A 19,393-nucleotide genomic window follows, 5' to 3' on the forward strand; every position below is an offset into this window, starting at 1 on the left:
GAGCTATCCAAAACGAATTTTTTTTTAAAAAAAAATCTCATTTACAATAACATCAAAAAGGACAATAATACTTAGGAATCAATTTAATCAAGGATATGAAAGACTTGTGTACTGCAAATCACAAAACATTGATGACAGAAATTCAGTGGAACAAATAAACGAAAAGGTGTCCTATGTTCTTGGGTTGAAAGTCTTCATGCTCACACTACCCAGTGCAGTTCATACGACCAAAGATAAATATTAAAGTAACTCAGTTATTTTCCTGGGGAGGGGGATCCTAAAATTCATATAGAACTTCAAAGAACCCAAATAACCAAAACATCCTTGAAAAACGAAGCTTAACTTAAGTCCTCACATCTTCTGATTTGAAAACATTACAGAGCTACAGTCACCAAATTTTGGTACTGGCATAAAGCCAGACATAGACCCATGGAAAGAAGAGCCAGGAAGTTGCAAAAAGATATTCATGCTGCCCTGGCAGGTTGGCTCAGTGGTAGAGCGTTGGCCTGGCGTGCAGAAGTCCCAGGTTCGATTCCCGGCCAAGACACACAGGAGAAGCGCCCATTTGCTTCTCCACCCCTCCCCCTCTCCTTCCTCTCTGTCTCTCTCTTCCCCTCCCGCAGCAGAGGCTCCATTGAAGCAAAGATGGCCCGGGTGCTGGGGATGGCTCCTTGGCCTCTGCCCCAGGCGCTAGAGTGGCTCTGGTCGCAACAGAGCGACGCCCCAGAGGGGCAGAGCATCACCCCCTGGTGGGCAGAGCGTCGCCCCCTGGTGGGCGTGCCAGGTGGATCCCGGTCGGGTGCATGTGGGAGTCTGTCTGACTGTCTCTCCCCGTTTCCGCTTCAGAGAAATACAAAAAAAAAAAAAAAGATATTCATGCTATGTCATTACTTATATAAAATTGTAAAACACTCAAAACAATACATGCTTACAAAGTAAGTGTTAAAACTAGACCAAAGGACCTCCTGTGATACAGGAGAAGAGAGTAGTTCAGAAAAAGGCATCCAAACTCCACCGACCACAATTAGGAAAGCCTGATGGAGATTAGCTGTTCTGTTCTTTATAGCAGAAAAACTTCCATTTGTACCAGATTGGGTTATTTGGAACAAGTTCAATCTTAAATTCATGACTGTTTCTTCATTAATGATGTTTATTTTTCAAAAACAATATGGACAAATCCTGTGGTGCAGAGCAAAGGTTACAGAGGGAGGTCCATGCTGGTGCCCCAGCTGGCTGTAGCAGCAAGGGTAAAGTGGCAGTTAATCTGGTGAGTAGTTTAGGGCATTCTTAGTCAAAGAAAAACTGATATAATTAGTAAAATTAGAGAGAGAGAGGGACAGACAGGAAGGGAGTGAGATGAGAAGCATCAATTCTTTGTTGTGGCACCTTAGTTGTTCATTGATTGCTTTTTCATAGATGCCTTGACCGGGGGGCTCCAGCAGAGCAAGTGAACCCTTGCTCAAGCCGGAACCTTGAGCTTTAAACCAGTGACCTTGGGCTTCAAGCCAAGGGGTCATGTCTATGATCCCACGCTCAAGCTGGTGACCCCATGCTCAAGCTGGCGACCCCACACTCAAGTTGGTGACCTCGGGTTTTTAACCCAGGTACTCTGTGTCCCTGGCCAACACTCTATCCACTGTGCACCACCTGGTCAGGTATAATCAGTAAAACTCTTAACAAATTTACCAAGAATATGAGATGTCTGTGTTAGTAGAATGTTCTCTGCACACTGGCACATTTGATACATTCCTGATTTGCTGTTGAATGATGTTTACTATGGAGTCTTTTGCTTTTTCAAAAATAATTTTAGAATTTAACAAGATAAACTTTTGCAGGTATTTTTCTGAATATATTGAGTCCATATATTGTTTTAAGGGAAATTCAATCTCTTGGATTAGGTTTAATTATTCTTATCAGAAGATTATATTTAAAAAACAATTTGATACCTAACGTACCTTTTTAGTCTCTTTAGTGAGCTTTTATTATTACTTGTTTTTGTTATTGTTGTTTTTAAACTAGAGGGGTGGGGGAACAGACAGACAGACAGGATGAGAGAGAAATGAGAAGCATCAACTTGTAGTTGTGGCACTTTAGTTGTTCGTTGATTGCTTCTCATATGTGCCTTGATTGGGGCCTCCTGCTGAGCCAGTGAATGCTTGCTCAAGCCAGTGACCTTAGGCTCAAGCCAGTGACCCTGCACCCAAGCCAGATGAGCCCACGCTCAAGCCAGCAATGTTGGGGTCTCGAACTTGGGACCTTAGCATCCCAGGTCTATGCTCTATCCACTGTGTACCACCAGTCTGACTCTTTATGAGCTCTTAAAGTCCTACTTTTATTCACTTTGAAAAGTCTGTAATTGAATGATTTTAATATAGACACAAAGTTGTGCAATCATTACCACTAATTCCAGAGCAGTTTCATTACAACAAGAGGGAAACCCTATAGCAGTCACTTCCTACTCTCCACCACTACTCTGTCCTCTGGTAAGCATTAATCTACTTTCAATGAATTTGGCTATTCTGGACATTTTAAATAAATAGAATGATATATGTGGCCTTCTGAGACTAGCTTTTTACTTAGCATAAGGTTTTCAAAGTTTATTCATGTTATAGCATTTATCAATACTTAATTCCTTTTTATGACCAAATACTATTGCATTGTGTAGATTCATCACATTTTGATTATCGATTCCTCAGTTGATAGACATTGGAGCTGTTTCCACTTTTGGCAGTTGCGAGTAATGTTGATATGAACATTTATGTACAAGTTTTTGTGTGAGCATATGTTGTCAGTATCCTTGGATATATACCTAGGTGTGGAATTGCTGGGTCATATGGTAACTTTATTTTTAACGTTTTGAAGATAACCATCTTCCAAAGTGTCTGCCCCATTTTACATTCTTACCAGCAGCATATGAGGGTTCCAGTTTTTCCACATTTTTACTTATTCACTGTTTTTCTTTTTCATTGTAGCCATTCTAGTGTGAAGTGACTTTGATTTTTATTTCCCTTTTGATTTTTATTTCATTGTGGGTTTTTTTATTTCCCTAATGATTCAGGATGTCAAGCATCTTCTTATGTGCTATTGGCCACTAGTATCTCTTCTTTAGAGAAATGTCTATTCAGGCTCTTTGCCTATTTTTTAATTGAGTTGTTCGTATTGTTGAGTTTTAACCGTCTTGACATATTCTGGATACTATACTCATACTTGGAGCTGGATGATTTGCCAACATTTTCTCCCATTTTGGGGGTTATCTTTTCACCTTCTGAATTATGTTCTTTGATACATGAAAGTTTTTCATTTTAATGAAATCCAGTTTATTTACTTTTTCTTTTGTTGCTTGTGCTTTGGGTGGAATGTTTAAGAAACCATTGCCTAATCCAGTGTCACCAAGATCTTCTCATCTATGGATAGGCATAGTTTTACTTATTCTTCCCAAACTGGATAACTATTAGTTCTTTTTCTTTTTAATTTTTTATTTATTGATTTTAGCAAGAGAGAGAGAGAGAGAGAGACAGGGACAAGAACATGAATCTGCTCCTGTATGTGCCCTGTCTGGGGATCGAACTGGCGACTTCTGCAGTTCAGGACTATGCTACAAGCAGTTGAGCTATTCAGCCAGGGCATGTTATTTCTTTTTTTTACCTAATTGCCTGGCTAGGACCTCTAATACAATGTTAAATAGAAGTGGTAAGAACGGACATTCTTGTTGTGTTCCTGGTTGTGCCAGGAAGAGAGGGATATTTCAGTCTTTTTTTATTGAATTTATTGGGGTGTCTTGGTTCACAAAATCGTACAGGTTTCAAGTATACAACTCCACACAAAATAATGGTTAGATGCCACCTAGAAGTAGGTGGCAGTGCCTTAACCGTATGCATGTGGCCCAAAAGCCTCTTCCATCCTTGCAAAGGGGGATGCTAATCTTCCCTCCTTTCATACAACACATAAAGCCTTACTTTTAAAACATAAAGCCAGGGAGTTCTGTTCTTCTTTCATGAAATGACCTGGATCTGTAAAAGTTTGTGTACCACTCAGAACTCTATACATCCCCACTTCTCTAATGAATTACATTCAACCAAGTGTGTGCGCATTGCACATAAACACTGATGTCATGAAATCAGGTCGTACACTGGCATTGTGACAACATTTGAATGAGCTGCCAAACAAATTGGAGCAATTATGATTACAAGTTATAATAATAAATGTGTATCAATAATATATAAATTTCTCTACTGCATACCTGAGGTTGTCTGTACATTTTTAAGATTTAAAAATAAAAAAAAATTTAATCAGAATATAGCATTGGGGACAGACTACTTTCTAGTACTTGAATCTCCAGATATTTCCATTATTTATGACACTTAAGTTTTATCATTACTTTTCTTCCATGCATATGATTATAAATGTTCAAACAGCCAAGAGTTCCCCAAACTTAAACACCACATAAACAATGCTATAGTGGTTCTCTCTCTCTCTTTTTAGATAGAGGGCATTCATACATTTTTTTCTTTCACTTTTGGTAGTCATATTTAAAGTTCATTCCAAAAGTTTCAAATTCCTGGTAGATAATATAGAAATTTATTTTATAGCTTTGATATATAAATTGCCAGAGGAACAAAAAGAAATAGGGATATCTGTTTAGTTTCCTTTTGCATTATTTTTAAAGGCCTGATATACAGTCTTGTCAGAGTGTTTTAAATAGAATTTCATTTACCACCAAGTAAAATCAACAATTCAATGACAGAATGTTTAAATCCTCTCTTGTTCTTTGCTACAAAACATTCAGAAGGAGCGACATTCTGGACTCTGAACACCATCAGTTTATCTTGTAGTTCTATGATTTGCTGTAGAGATGGTTTGGCTGCTTCAGTACAAGCACACAGGAAGGAAAGATGTCTTCAGTAGTATGTGGTTACTGTTGAGCCTTCTGCCATTGAATTCTTATGCAAAACTCATTTGGAAGTGCTGCTCTGGCACTCAGGCCAGACCTAATGCTTAGTGTGGTCCAGTCTGGAATGTGTTGCGTAACTTTGGTTGAAGTTGGGTCTCATGCTCTGGCGAGCTGCAGACCAAAAGAGGACCCTGAGGGCCATTAGCCCTTTGAAGCCAGTGAAAAGATTATCAGTTGACCTGCCTACATTTTAGTATGACCAAGAATTACCTGAACTTACATAAGACTTTAAAATTTTTCAGAAAAATTATCTTGAACTTGTTTTACCCTGACTGGGAGATACAATTAGCGGCCCATGGCTTCAGTGCTTGATAAATGCGTTTGTTGCCAAGGCTGTCTCTGCCACCCACCCAGCCACCAGTGGTAGTTTCTGACTCTCCTCCTGTCTGTTAAGGTAATGAGAGAAATGTACTTAAGGCAGAAGGAAGGGCAAGAACACCACACCACCTCCCTGCTTCTTTATTTCAGAGTTCTGGATTTATTATGAGCACTCGTAACTCTCAGGCATATTTTTTAACTTCTCAAACATTCACAGAGCCCTTTGCTCTATGCAAAATACTCTGCTAGAGTCTTTTAAAAATATATGTGTGTGTTTGTGTGTGTGAAAAGGCACACTGTACATCTCTCTCACACACACATATACAACAACAACTTACTCCTTCTCTAGCCCACCCAGTGAAGTCATATAAAAACTTAAGGTATTTTCAACTCAAACTCAATATGTTTTCTCATTACAACCTAGGTAATGGACTCAAAAACACATTAATTTAGGGACTAAAATCACTTTGATAGTGAGTTAGATAAATATGGTAGAGCACTCTGGAAGATAAATATTGTTGAAGAGACTCAGTTTTAAGAAAGTGGTTAAGAACAAGAAGCAAATTAAAAAATGAAGAATTGAGAAAAGACAAACTGTTCATACATAAGGAAATTATCATGTAGTTTGATGAAAAATTATCTGAGATTTTTTTACTCTTGATTATTGAGAAAATAATGCAGCTAAACTAATATTTATAGGAATGCATTAATAAAACATAAACCTTAAATATAATTCTATCATGTTCCCTTAAAACATTCAGATTATTACTAGAGATTAAAATCTAGTTGAGTTGTGAGGATTGCTACTAAAGTAGTGTAGCACTGCATTTCTCCAGGTTTACTGTGCATAGGAACCCCTGGGGAGATGTAAACAGATTTCTGGGCCTCACCCAGGGCTGGGCTGCCACTGCCACTGCCACTACCCACCCAACGACCACACTTGGAGTAGTTCTGATGTAGAGAACTTGAACAGATCTTGAAGACTGAAGTGAAAGACCTGTGTAGAATAGAAACCCACATAATCTCAAGAGGAGAGGATAAGATGAAAAATGTAATGTAAGAAACTAAACCAAGGGATGAACCGAGCATGTGGATGTCCCCACATTCACTTTATGCTCCCAATTCCTAGCAATGACAAGTCATTTTAACAAATATCTAATACTGTAAAATGGGTGGGTGGTGCTTTTGTTGAACAACAAGTTATGAGAAAGGCTTAAAATAGTAGGTGATGGGATGTTTTTGAAGAAAAATATCACAGCCCAAAAAGCTTGAAAGAGAGTACTACTGCAAAAGATAAGTTATTTTGGGGGTCGATTCAAGAGATAGGAGGCTGCCTGGCAGCCAACAAGATAACTTGTTAGACTATAGTTATGGTATTATGGTAGACAGCTGGCTAGGCCCTCATTCACTCCTCCTCTACCTATCCACAATCCCCGATCAAGAGACAACAGACATGTCCTATTCTGACAAGAAGGAAGGAGGGCACTTTGGAGGAGAAGCAAGTACCAAACCCCAGCAGCTATCAATTCCCAGCAGTGTTAGTGCTCTTATGCTCAGAATGCAATTTATTGACAACCCTAATCAGCACCACATCCTGACCTTAACCACAAGTACTGGAGACAGGCAACACTAAACAGAGCATTCATGGAGAGGCTAGTGTGGAGTCTTAGATTTTAGAAAGAGAAAATACACAAAACCACTCATGGAAAACCAACAACTTAAGGAAAAATGAACCAAATGCAATGAACAAAAGGTGCAAATACATCAATTAAATGCATTCCCTAGGATAAGCAAGTCGAATTTTTTAAAGGAATAATGATTTGTCTAAAAAGTAATGAGAAGCTATCACATCCTTAAAATAGTAATATGTTGTTGTTATTTTTTTAAGACAGGGCTTATAAGAAAAGAAAATTTAATAAATAGGCTTTAAAAAAGACATATAACTGAATAATAGCAAATAGTGACTTCAAAGACTGAACCAAACAGTTTTCTTAGGGTATGGTGCAAAGGGACAAAGAAATGAAAGGTAAGAAACGTTTTTGGGGTTTTTTTCTTTTTTATACAAGAGATCAAAAGGGGATGTCAGGGAAGATGGAGCGAGAAATGGCAGGAATCCACTTCTTCACCAAGACAAGAATTTTACTGACAGAATCTGTCTAATGTAACTAGTTCGGAATTCTGTGGCTATTTAAAGACTTGCAGCTTTCTGGGGAAGTGTTGGCCATTAAATTGTGGTGAATTTCAGCTGTTATCATGGTAGAAACTTCACTCCAGAGACCCATGGAAGGCTGTACCTGCACCCTTTGGCAGACTTACAGGAAGCAGCTGAGCAGTGCTGATGGGTTTGGGTGTGGAATCAAAACGAAAGATGCACAATTATATGAAGAGGCTATTAAAATACTCCTGCCTTTTTAAACTACGTATTGGTATGGGGCTAGACTCCTTTCATATACTTCAAATAAAACAACACATGGCAATAGATAGAATGCAGAAGTAAATACAGGCCATATAGTAGAGAGATTCACAAACAGGTAAAAGAATGTTACCCTTAATATTCTTCTGTTTTGTAAAATATAGTTATTGTCTAACAAAAAATGTCTTATATTCATGTTTAATGGGTTTATTGTTTTTTGTTTGTTTGTTTTTTGACAGAGACAGAGAGTCAGAGAGAGGGACAGATAAGGACAAACAGACAGGAAGGGAGATATTATTGTTATTTTTAATGAATTAATACATGATTTTTTTCTGTTTTCATTTCCAACATGATAAATATCAATGGCTATAACCTCAGAAACAAAGTCCTTCGGTATTCTTGATAATATTTAAGAGTCTAAGAGTGTTCTGAAACCAAAAATGTCTAAAAACTGCTGCCCTGAAGTGAAGATCACAATCAGCTTTCCCCACCCATGCACATATAACTCCCTGCGAGCTTTTTAGTGCCTAACTTTTAAATATAAGCTCACAGGCAACAGTCACCAGATGTGTAAGGAAATCATAATAAGCATATAATATAAAAAGTAGAAAACAAAAATAAAGTTTACTCAACAAAAAGAAACTCTCAAATAAATATCAATGTCCCCATGAAAATAAAAGGTAATGTATCTATTAAAAAAGAACAAAATACTGTTCTTAGATAGGAAGAATAAATATAATCAAAACGGCCATATTACCCAAAGAAATTTATAAATTTAATGCAATTCTCATCAAAATTCCTATGACATTTTTTAAAGAAATGGAACAGAAAATCATCAGATTTATATGGAACTATAAAAAACCCCGAATAGCCAAAGCAATCCTAAAGAAAAAGAATGAAGCTGGGGGCATTACAATACCTGACTTCAAACTATATTATAGGGCCACGACAATCAAAACAGCATGGTATTGGCAGAAAAATAGACACTCAGACCAATGGAACAGAATAGAAAATCCAGAAATAAAACCACATATATATAGTCAAATAATTTTTGATAAAGGGGCCAAGAACACACAATGGAGAAAAGAAAGCCTCTTCAACAAATGGTGCTGGGAAAACTGGAAAGCCACATGCAAAAGAATGAAACTCAACCTCAGCTTGTCCCCTTGTGCGAAAATTAATTTAAAATGGATCAAAGATCTAAATATAAGACCTGAAACAATAAAGTACATAGAAGAAGACATAGGTACTAAACTCATGGACCTGGGTTTTAAAGAACATTTTATGAATTTGACTCCAAAGGCAAGAGAAGTAAAGGCAAAGATAAATGAATGGGACTACTTCAGACTAAAAAGTTTTTGCTCAGCAAGAGAAACTGACAACAAAATAAACAGACAGCCGACTAAATGGGAAATGATATTTTCAAACAACAGCTCAGAAGGGCCTAATATCCAAAATATACAAAGAACTCATAAAACTCAACAGACAAATAATCCAATAAAAAAATGGGAAGAGGACATGAACAGACACTTCTCCCAGGAAGAAATACAAATGGCCAACAGATATATGAAAAGATGCTCATCTTCATTAGTTATTAGAGAAATGCAAATCAAAACTACAATGAGATACCACCTCACACCTGTTAGATTAGCTATTATTAACAAGACAGATAATAGCAAATGTTGGAGAGGCTGTGGAGAAAAAGGAACCCTCATTCACTGTACAACCATTATGGAAGAAAGTATGGTGGTTCCTCAAAAAACTGAAAATAGAACTACCTTATCACTCAGCAATCCCTCTACTGGGTATATACCCACAAAACTCAGAAACATTGATATGTAAAGACACATGTAGCCCCATGTTCATTGCAGCATTGTTCACAGTGGCCAAGACATGGAAACAACCAAAAACCCTTCAATAGAAGACTGGATAACAAAGATGTGGCACATATACACTATGGAATACTACTCAGCCATAAGAAATGGTGACATTGGATCATTTACAACAAAATGGTGGAATCTTGATAACATTATATGGAGTGAAATAAGTAAATCAGAAAAAACCAAGAACTACATGATTCCATACATTGGTGGGACATAAAAACGAGACTAAGAGACATGGACAAGAGTGTGGTGGTTACTGGGGGAGGGGAAGGGGGAGAGGGAGGGGCACAAAGAAAACTAGATGGAGGGTGATGGAGGACAATCTGACTTTGGGTGATGGGTATGGAACATAATTGAATGACAAGATAACCTGGACATGTTTTCTTTGAATATATGTACCCTGATTTATTGATGTCACCCCATTAACATTAATAAAAATTTATTTATAAAATAAAATAATTTTTAAAAAGCACAAGATGCTATTTTTTAAAAAAAGGAACATCCATACAATAAAAAAAATGTTTTTGAAAATTAATATTAATGAGAGTAATTAAACATAATTACAAACATAATTAAAGTTTAATAAAAACAGAAAAGGATTGGAAAATAAAATTGAACAATTTTTCAAAATCTTCAGCAAAAAAGACCGAGATGAAAAATCAAATAGAAATGGTACTGTATATTCTGCTGCTTTAGGGTGAAAGGTTCTGAAGATATCTATTAAATCCAGTTGATCTAGTGTGTCTTTTTTTTTTTTTTTTTTTTTGTATTTTTCTGAAGCTGGAAACGGAGAGGCAGACAGACAGACTCCCGCATGCGCCCGACTGGGATCCACCCAGCACGCCCACCAGGGGGCGGTGCTCTGCCCATCCGGGGTGTCGCTCTGTTTCGACCAGAGCCACTCTAGCGCCTGAGGCAGAGGCCACAGAGCCATTCTCAGTACCCAGGTTATCTTTTGCTCCAATGGAGCCTCGGCTGCAGGAGGGGAAGAGAGAGACAGAGAGGAAGGAGAGGGGGAGGGGTGGAGAAGCAGATGGGTGCCTCTCCTGTGTGCCCTGGCTGGAAATCGAACCTGGGACTTCCGCACGCCAGGCCGACACTCTACCACTGAGCCAACCGGCCAGGGCCAATCTAGTGTGTCTTTTAAGTCTGTGTGGACAAGAGTGAATACAGCACTGAGGAGCACTTCTCTGGGTGAGGCCCAGGGAATTGGTTTCACTTCTGTGTGCTCAGCCACAAGTGTGTTTAACTCGGAGGCTAAGCCACTTTTCTCCTCAGTGGTGTGGGGTTAATGGGAAGTAGGGGCTCTTCAGGGAGAGAGGTAGACTGAGGGGGAAGGTTTGCCTTTTGTATACTTCCACTGAAGGGACGTGCCGGAGAGTTTGGGCCCAAGTATCAGGGTCCCAAAGAGGCACGTCCCGAAGCCAAGGGTTTTAACCTGAGAGGATTTCCCAGTAGGTACAAAGATCCTTTTCATTAACTTTAACTTGCCTACTCTGCAATAGGGCATAGAGGGCTCGAGCTTGCGGGGCTCGGGAGTAAGGGAGAAGGTTTCCCATTGAGAGGGTCACTCACCCGTCCCTTGGATGCCAGTTAGGCCCCTGTCCAGGCACCAGTAATAGACAAGGCCCACCGGGGGTGAGGACGACGGAGATGCAGAGACCCGACTCAGGGGACCAGGTTCAGTGACGCAGATCCGCTTTATTTAGGAAGCAAGCTAGCGTATATACACAGGTTCAGCCTATAGGGTGTTATAGCGTGTTCTTCAAAGCAATGCCTGAAAAGGTCAGGGAGCTGCCAGGTTGGTGCTGAGTTACTTCCTTACAGTGGGCAAGCTCCCTCCTGGGTATGCCTCGGAGGGTTTCAGGTGCTGGAGTGTTCTCACAGCATTGCATCAGCCACAGCTGCTAGGAATGCACTCTGCACTCTACCTACAAGTCTGCTGTTTCTTTGTTAATTTTCTTTCTTGAGGATCTATCTAGTGATGTTAGTGGGGTATTGAAATCCCCTACCTTTATTGTATTGCTGTTGATCTTGCCCTTTATATCCATCAAAGTCTGCTTTATATATTTAGCTCCTATATTAGGTGCGTAGATATTTATAATGGTTATATCTTCCTGTTGGATTGCTCCGTTTATCATTATGTAGTGACCTTCTTTATCTCTTACTATATATAGCCTTTGTTTTAAAGTCCATTTTGTCTGATATAAGTATTGCTACCCCAACTTTTTTTCATTTCCATTTGTATGAAATACTTTTTTCTATCCTTTTACCTTTAGTCTATGTGTATCTTTTGTTTTAAGATGTGTCTCTTGTAGACAGTATACGTATGGGTCCTGTTTTTTTATCCACGCAACTACCCTATGACTTTTGATTGGATCATTTAATCCATTTACATTTAAGGTTATTATTGATATGTAGTTGTTTATTGCCATTTTAAAGCTATCTTCCTCTTTTACTATATTCTTTTCCCCTTTGTTCTGTTTACAACAGGCCCCTTAACATTTCTTGCAACATTGGTTTGGTTGTAATGAATTCCCTGAGGTTTTTTGTTTGTTTGTTTGTTTTGTCTGGGAAGGTTTTTATTTCTCCTTCAATTTCAAACAATAGCCTTGCTGGATAAAGTAGTCTTGGTTGTAGGCTCTTGTTCTGCATTACTTTGAATATTTCTTGCCATTCCCTTCTGGCCTCAAGTGTTTCTGTTGAGAAGTCAGATGTCATCCTTATGGGGATTCCTTTGTAGGTGATAGTCTTTTTTTCTTTAGCAGCTTTTAATATTTTCTCTTTATCTCTTAGCTTTGGTATTTTAATTATGATGTGTCTTGGTATGGATTTCTTTGGGTTTCTCTTTAATGGAATTCTCTGTGCTTTTTGAATTTGTGTGAGTTTTTCCTGCATCAATTTAGGGAAGTTTTCAGCTATGATTTGATCGAACAAGGTTTCTATCCCTTGTTCTTTCTCTTCTTCTTCAGCATCCCCTATGATGCGAATGTTATTTCTCTTCATGTTGTCACAGAGCTCTCTTAGAGTTTCCTCAGACTTTTTGAGTCTCTTTTCTTTTTGCTGCTCTGCATCCATGCCTTCATTTATCTTATCCTCTAACTCACTGATTCGATCAGCTTCATCCATCCTGCTTTTAATTCCTCCCATTGTGGTCTTCATTTCTGACATTGTATTTGTCATTTCTGACTGATTCTTTTTTATTATTTCAGTGTCCTCTTTTATATTTGCTATCTGTATATTTAGGTCCTCATTATGTCCAAATATTGCTGTTCTAAGATCTTTTAGCATCCTAACAATAATTATTTTAAACTCTGCATTTGGTAATTTGTTTATATCTTACTCATTCAAGTCCTTTTCTGGGGATTTCTCTTGATTTATTTGGGTTGCACTTCTCTACCTTTCCATTTTTTTGTGTATAAGAAGGGTGTGGCCACAGGAGTCCAATGGTGTGGCCTCTGTGTTTCCTAGGTGTGGTCTGTCTGCAGGCCCACCACCCCCTCTGCCGCTGCCTCGGCGTTAGAGTATGGGCACCGTGGCCAGCCCACTGCAGCAGTTGCTGTGGTTTACACCTCTCTTCCACAGGCGAGGCTGTGTTCACATGCCCAAGCTACAAGCCCTGGTGGGCCTCGGCCTTCGCCCTGCCTCCTCAGGTGGGGCTGTGCTCCGCGCTTGAGTTGCAAGCCTTGCTACCACCAGCAGGGCTGCATACCTATGCTCAGCTGCAAGTCTTCGCCGTCCCAGCTTTTGCCCATCTGCCGCAAGCAGGGCTGTGCTCCCATGGCTGCAAAACCCGGCTCCAGGGGTGGGGCTGCTCACCCCCGCTCAGCTGGGGGTCTCCACCTGTTCCCCGCCTTTCACCCTGCCCCCAGTGGCCAGGCTGTGCTCCCGCGCCAGGTCACAAGCCCCAGCTCCCAGGCTCCTGGGTGGGGCTGCGTGCCTCACCCAGCCGTGGCTCTCTGCCAGTTCTCTGGTTTTTGCGGTTTTTGCCTTGCCCCTGCAGGCAGGATTGCAGGTGGGACTGCTCTTTCTCACTCAGCCCGCTGCCGGGTTGGACCACTTATGTGCGCCCCTTCCATTCCCATTGGGCAGGACTGAGCTCATGTCGGGCCTCAATCATGGTCAGCCCGGCTTCTGCGGTTTGCTTTGTACCTGCCTACAGCGTTTTCCTCTCAGATGCATTAAAGGTTTGTTCATACACTTTCTTTAGTTCTGTGCCCAAACATTCCCCTCAGTAAATTCCTGCCCTCCTTAACCTCTCAGTGTGGTTTACTTTTCAACATGACACATGATACATCTGTGTCTGTATACCAAAATGTGGCATTTTATCCTCTCCACCACGAAGCTTTCTCTTTGTTTTTGTGGCATGAACACTGTGAACGTCTTGAATATAGTAAGGTTACAAAAATACTTATTGAATGAATAGCCCTAAAGACACTAATTTAAAAGCAAATTCACTGAAGGGAAAATACAAATGGGTAATGAACATAGATAATCTTGAAAGTTATGAGGAAAATGCAAATGAAAGCAATGGGATAATTTTTGTCCAGGTTAGCAGGAAATAAAACTGATAATATAACTGACAAGAGTGGGAAAGTAAACTGGTAGTCTTCCGGAATGCAATGTAGTATGCAGATATTTGCATGGGGTCCACATAGGTCTCTGTAAGGATGCATCTGTTGCAGTGTTTATAATAGTGAAAAAGTAGAAACCACCTAAATGGCTATAAATAAACAGTGTTACATTATAGCGCTCTCATATTCTTTCAATGGCAGCAGGTAAAATGAAGGGTGGCTGTATGCTATCTATTGTGATTTGGTTTGTGTGTCACAAAGCATAAAACTGAATTCCTAGATTTATGATTATATATGAAAATTCAAAAATTCTAATAGCAAACATTTCAGACTTTCATTTTATTGATCTCTAGTTGATCATTTTTTATTTAACATCTGTTTCTTGAGCATATAATGTGTGTAAGGAGTTGTCCCTACAAGCTGGGAATAGGTAAGTGAGCAAAAGAGAAAAAAGAGTGCCTGGTATTAAAGAACCAATGTCCTAGCAGGATGAAACAGACCATGAACAATCAACAAGGAGATTTATTATAGTGCTCTGCAGAAAAGTAGAATAGGGTGAGAGAGATAGGAAGTACACAGTGGGGTGGTAGGGCTCAGTAACAACCAAGTCCTCTAAATTTGCACTTCCCAAAACTGTAAGCCACTAGTGTCATGTAGCTGTTGAATACTGGATGTAAGTTTAACTGAGGAATGGAATTTAAAATTTTATTTCATTTAAATAAATTTATTTTTTTCCTCAAAATTTGCTTCGTAGTTTGAGAGACAGAAAGGAAAGGAAAAAGAGAAAGAGAAGCATCATTTGTTGTTTCACTTAGTTGTTCCATTTAGTTGTACACTCACTGATTGCTTCTCTTACATGCCCTGACCAGGGTGGAACCCGTGACCTCAGCATGCAGGATCAACACTTTATCCACTGAGCAACCTGACCAGGACACTTTAATAACTTTAAATTGCTACATATACTGATTAATTCAATATTGGTCAGTGCATTTATATGGGATGACTGGGGAAACCCTCACATCAAGCAGCATTGTAGACCCATATGAATTGAAGGAGCTAGCCGTGTGTTCCATGCAGAGTGAACAAAAGGCCCTTATCTGGTGTAGTTGGAGGCTGTAAGGCTAGACTGAATAGGCAAACGTAAGAGTGGAAGGGATTGAGACCAGAGAAACAGAAGGGGCCCCACCATGGAAGGCTTTGGTGGCTAATATAAGACTGCTTATTCTCTGTGTGAGGTGGGAAGCCATGGCAAAGCTTTGAGCAGACAAGTAAAGAGTTGCTAGAACTGTTCTAATGATAAACAGTGGGCATTAGGGCAGAAGCAGGGAGAAAGTTAGGAGGCTCCTACTGTAACCCAGACTGGAGTTGATAGTGAATTAGGGGGTAGTAATAGAAGGGTTGAGACGTAGTCAGATGAATGGATGTATTGACTGCTGGATCAGAGAAGGGGATAAGAGAAAGGGAGCTATTAAGAATGTACTTCAAGGGTTTTGGCATGAGGAAATGAGATAGGGAGCACTGGGGAGGAGAACGTTTGGGGAAGGAATTCAGGATTCTGTTCATTGGGTATGATAATTTGGAGACTAATAATGTGGATCCTAGAGCAGATTAAGCCTGAAACATTGCTGAAGGCACAAATGATGAAAACTGAAGCTGTCCCACTTCAGGCACATTATGAGAAGGCAGGCTTTAGAAAAGATGATAATGCTGGGAGACATAGAAGGCGGCAGACAAAGAGGGAGACCAAATATGAGGTGGACTGACTCCTTACAAGAAGCCACGGGCATGAGTCTTCAGGAGCTGGGCAGGGCAATTGAGGAAGGGACATTGTGGGCATTACTCATTCACAGGGTTGCCAGGAGTCAACGCTGACTCAACAGCACGTAAAACACAAGTTGGAGGTGCCCATAGTGAGTTCTGCCAAAGTCTTGAAAATGAGTGATGTCAAAATGGGAACTGCAACTAAAGGATTTCTTTCTAGAGAACTAAGTAAAGGAAGAGCATTCATCGACAGTATTGGTGTCGTCCTTTCTGTGTGAGGGGTACAGGAAGTGACCTGTCCTCAACCTTTTCGGCATGAAAATTCTATGTCTTTAATTACATGTGACTCTAAGGTTGGGTAATTATTTCTTATTTTATATATTCTATAGAATGGCTCCCGAACGAGTAAGATCCCTATCACGAGTTTGTGTTCCACTTGTTACTCTGCCTGATTTTGAACCGCTGGTAGAAGCTCTGCTCACCTACCATGGACATGAACCTCAGGAAACCATCTCGCCTGAGTTCTTTGATGCCGTGAATGAGGCATTTTTACTGTAAGTAATGTCCCTTTATCCTATTTCCCAACTCTGTTTTTCCTTTTCTTAGAATATTTCAGTATTTTAGAAATGCAGTTTTAAATGTCTTCATCTCAGTACCTACTTTATGCTCTTAAAAATTATGGGGGATCCGCCTGACCAGGCAGTGGCACAGTGGATAGAGCGTTGGACTGGGGACCCAGGTTCGAGACCCCGAGGTCGCCAGCTTGAATGCGTGCTCATCTGGTTTGAGCAAAAAGCTCGCCAGCTTGAACCCAGGGTCGCTGACTCAAGCAAGGGGTTGCTCGGTCTGTTGAAGGCCCACGGTCAGGGCACATATGAGAAAGCAATCAATGAACAACTAAGGTGTCGCAATGCAGAACGAAAAACTAATGATTGATGCTTTTCATCTCTCCATTCCTGTCTGTCTGTCCCTGTCTGCAAAAAAATAAATAAATAAATAAAAATTTAAAAAAATTATGGAGGATCTCAATGAACATTTATAACATATGGATTATATCTATCAGTATTTATCATATTTGCAATTAAAAAACAAGTTTTAAAACTATTTTACTCCATTTAAAAATAACAAAAACTACGTATTAACACAAATAGCATATTTTTAGGAAGAACAATGACCTTTTTACAAGCAAAAAGTTATAAGAGTGGCATTGTTTTCCTTTTTTGAAAATCTCTTATTGTCTAACTCAAAAGAAGACAGCTGGGTTCTCATATGTGTTTCTGTATTCAGTGTGGTGATATGTTGTCTTGGTTGAAATATATGAAGAAAAATCTAGCCTCAGATGAAGTTGGAAAAGGCAGGATGATTTTAATAGCCATCTCAGACCATCATGCATATACAGTGTGTCCGCAAAGTCATGGTGCACTTTTGATCGGTCACAGGAAAGCAACAAAAGACGATAGAAATGTGAAATCTGCACCAAATAAAAGGAAAACTCTCTCAGTTTCATACCTATTCAGTGCAGTTCGATGTGCGCTCACGCACAGATTTTTTAGGGCTCCTTAGGTAGCTATCCCGTATAGCCTCTACAGACTCATCACTGACTGATGGGCTACCAGAATGGGGTTTCTCCACCAAACTGCCAGTTTCCTTCAACTGCTTATCCCACCAAGTAATGTTATTCCTATGTGGTGGCGCTTTGTCATAAACGTGCCAATATTCACGTTGCACTTTGGTCACGGATTCGAATTTAGTGAGCCACAGAACACACTGAACTTTCCTCTGTACTGTGCACATCTCTACTGGCATGGCTGTGGGCTGCTCCGCTGTATACACGATGTTACGTCATCATCTGCGCATGCGCACATGCTGCCACATCATCCTACAGAAACTGGGAGGGTTTTCCTTTTATTTGGTGCAGATTTCACATTTCTATCGTCTTTTGTTGCTTTCCTGTGACCGGTCAAAAGTGCACCATGACTTTACAGACACACTGTACTTTTCCTTGCTTACTTGCCCACATTTGAAAATAGTGGGTTTTTTTAAGTTACTTGTGATGTAACTTATATCAAGGAGCTTTTCACATTGATACATTAAAACATACTGGTGTGTCTTGCTCTTTTATTTTCATTGTTAATACACAAAAGGAATTTTATTTATTAATTTATTTTTAAATTGAATTTATTAGAGTGACATTAGTTAATAAAATCATATAGGTTTAAGGTGTACAATTCTACAACAATCCTCTGTATATTGTATTGTGTGTTTGCCAGCCAAAATGAAACCTCCTTCCATCACCATTTATCCCCCTTTTACCCTCTTCTACCTCCCCGTTCCCCTTTCCCTCTGGTAATCACCATACTGTTGCCTGTGTCCATGAGTTGGATTTTTGTTTTGTTTTGTTTGTTTTTGCTTAATCCTGTCATCTTTTTCATTCAACTCTCCAACCCCTGTTCCCCCTAATAGCTGTCAGTCTTTTCTCTGTATCTATGAAGCTGCTTCTATTTTGTTAGTTTATTTTGTTCATTATGTTCCACATATACCAGTAAGTGAAATCGTATGGTACTTGTCTTTCTCTGACTGGCTTATTTCACTTAGCATAATGCTCTCTAGGTCATCCATGTTGTTGCAAAAGGCAAGGTTTCCTTCTTTTATATGGCTGCATGTGTAAATGTATCACAACTTTGTTATGCACTCATTTTACAGATGGACATTTGGCTGTTTCCAGATCTTGACTGTCATAAATAACACTTCAATGAACATAGAGGTGCATATATTCTTTTGAATTAGTATTTTAGGATTCTTAGAATATATTCCCAAAAGTAGAATTTCTGGGTCAAAAGGCAGTTCTATTTTTAATTTTTTGAGATAACTCCATATGGCTTTCTACAGTGGCTGCACCAATCTGCATTTCTACCAATAGTGTATAAGGGTTCCCTTTTCTCCACAGCCTCACCAGTTCTTGTTCTTTGTTGTTGTTGTTGACTTAATGACAGTCATTCTGACAGGTGTGAGGTGATACCTCATTGTGGTTTTAATTTGCATTTCTCTAATGATTAGTGACGATCATCTTTTCTTTTTTTCTTTTTTTTTTTTTTCATTTTTCTGAAGCTGGAAACAGGGAGAGACAGTCAAGACAGACTCCCGCATGCGCCCGACCGGGATTCACCTGGCATGCCCACCAGGGGCGACGCTCTGCCCACCAGGGGGCGATGCTCTGCCCATCCTGGGCATCGCCATGTTGCGACCAGAGCCACTCTAGCGCCTGAGGCAGAGGCCACAGAGCCATCCCCAGCGCCCGGGCCATCTTTGCTCCAATGGAGCCTTGGCTGCGGGAGGGAAAGAGAGAGAGAGAGGAAAGCACGGCGGAGGGGTGGAGAAGCAAATGGGCACTTCTCCTGTGTGCCCTGGCCGGGAATCGAACCCGGGTCCTCCGCACGCTAGGCCGACGCTCTACCGCTGAGCCAACCGGCCAGGGCAGTGACGATCATCTTTT

The 19,393-nt window shown here is 40.0% G+C and overlaps 1 protein-coding gene and 1 non-coding gene across 3 annotated transcripts in view; one reads left to right on the plus strand and one right to left on the minus strand.

The window, feature by feature from the left end:
* FANCC (FA complementation group C) overlaps positions 1-19,393 on the plus strand; it is a 302,788-nt gene that overhangs the window by 219,226 nt on the left and 64,169 nt on the right. For both annotated transcript variants that reach the window (XM_066257424.1, XM_066257425.1), the window contains exon 7: positions 16,290-16,454. In XM_066257424.1, coding sequence (XP_066113521.1) covers positions 16,290-16,454 — 165 coding nt within the window. The remainder of the gene's footprint in view (positions 1-16,289; positions 16,455-19,393) is intronic.
* On the minus strand, positions 3,821-3,944 carry LOC136327602 (U6atac minor spliceosomal RNA). Its single transcript, XR_010729789.1, has one exon. It is a non-coding gene; the product is annotated as a U6atac minor spliceosomal RNA (small nuclear RNA).

This window comes from Saccopteryx bilineata, chromosome 2, assembly GCF_036850765.1.
Source record: "Saccopteryx bilineata isolate mSacBil1 chromosome 2, mSacBil1_pri_phased_curated, whole genome shotgun sequence".
Lineage (NCBI taxonomy): Eukaryota > Metazoa > Chordata > Mammalia > Chiroptera > Emballonuridae > Saccopteryx > Saccopteryx bilineata.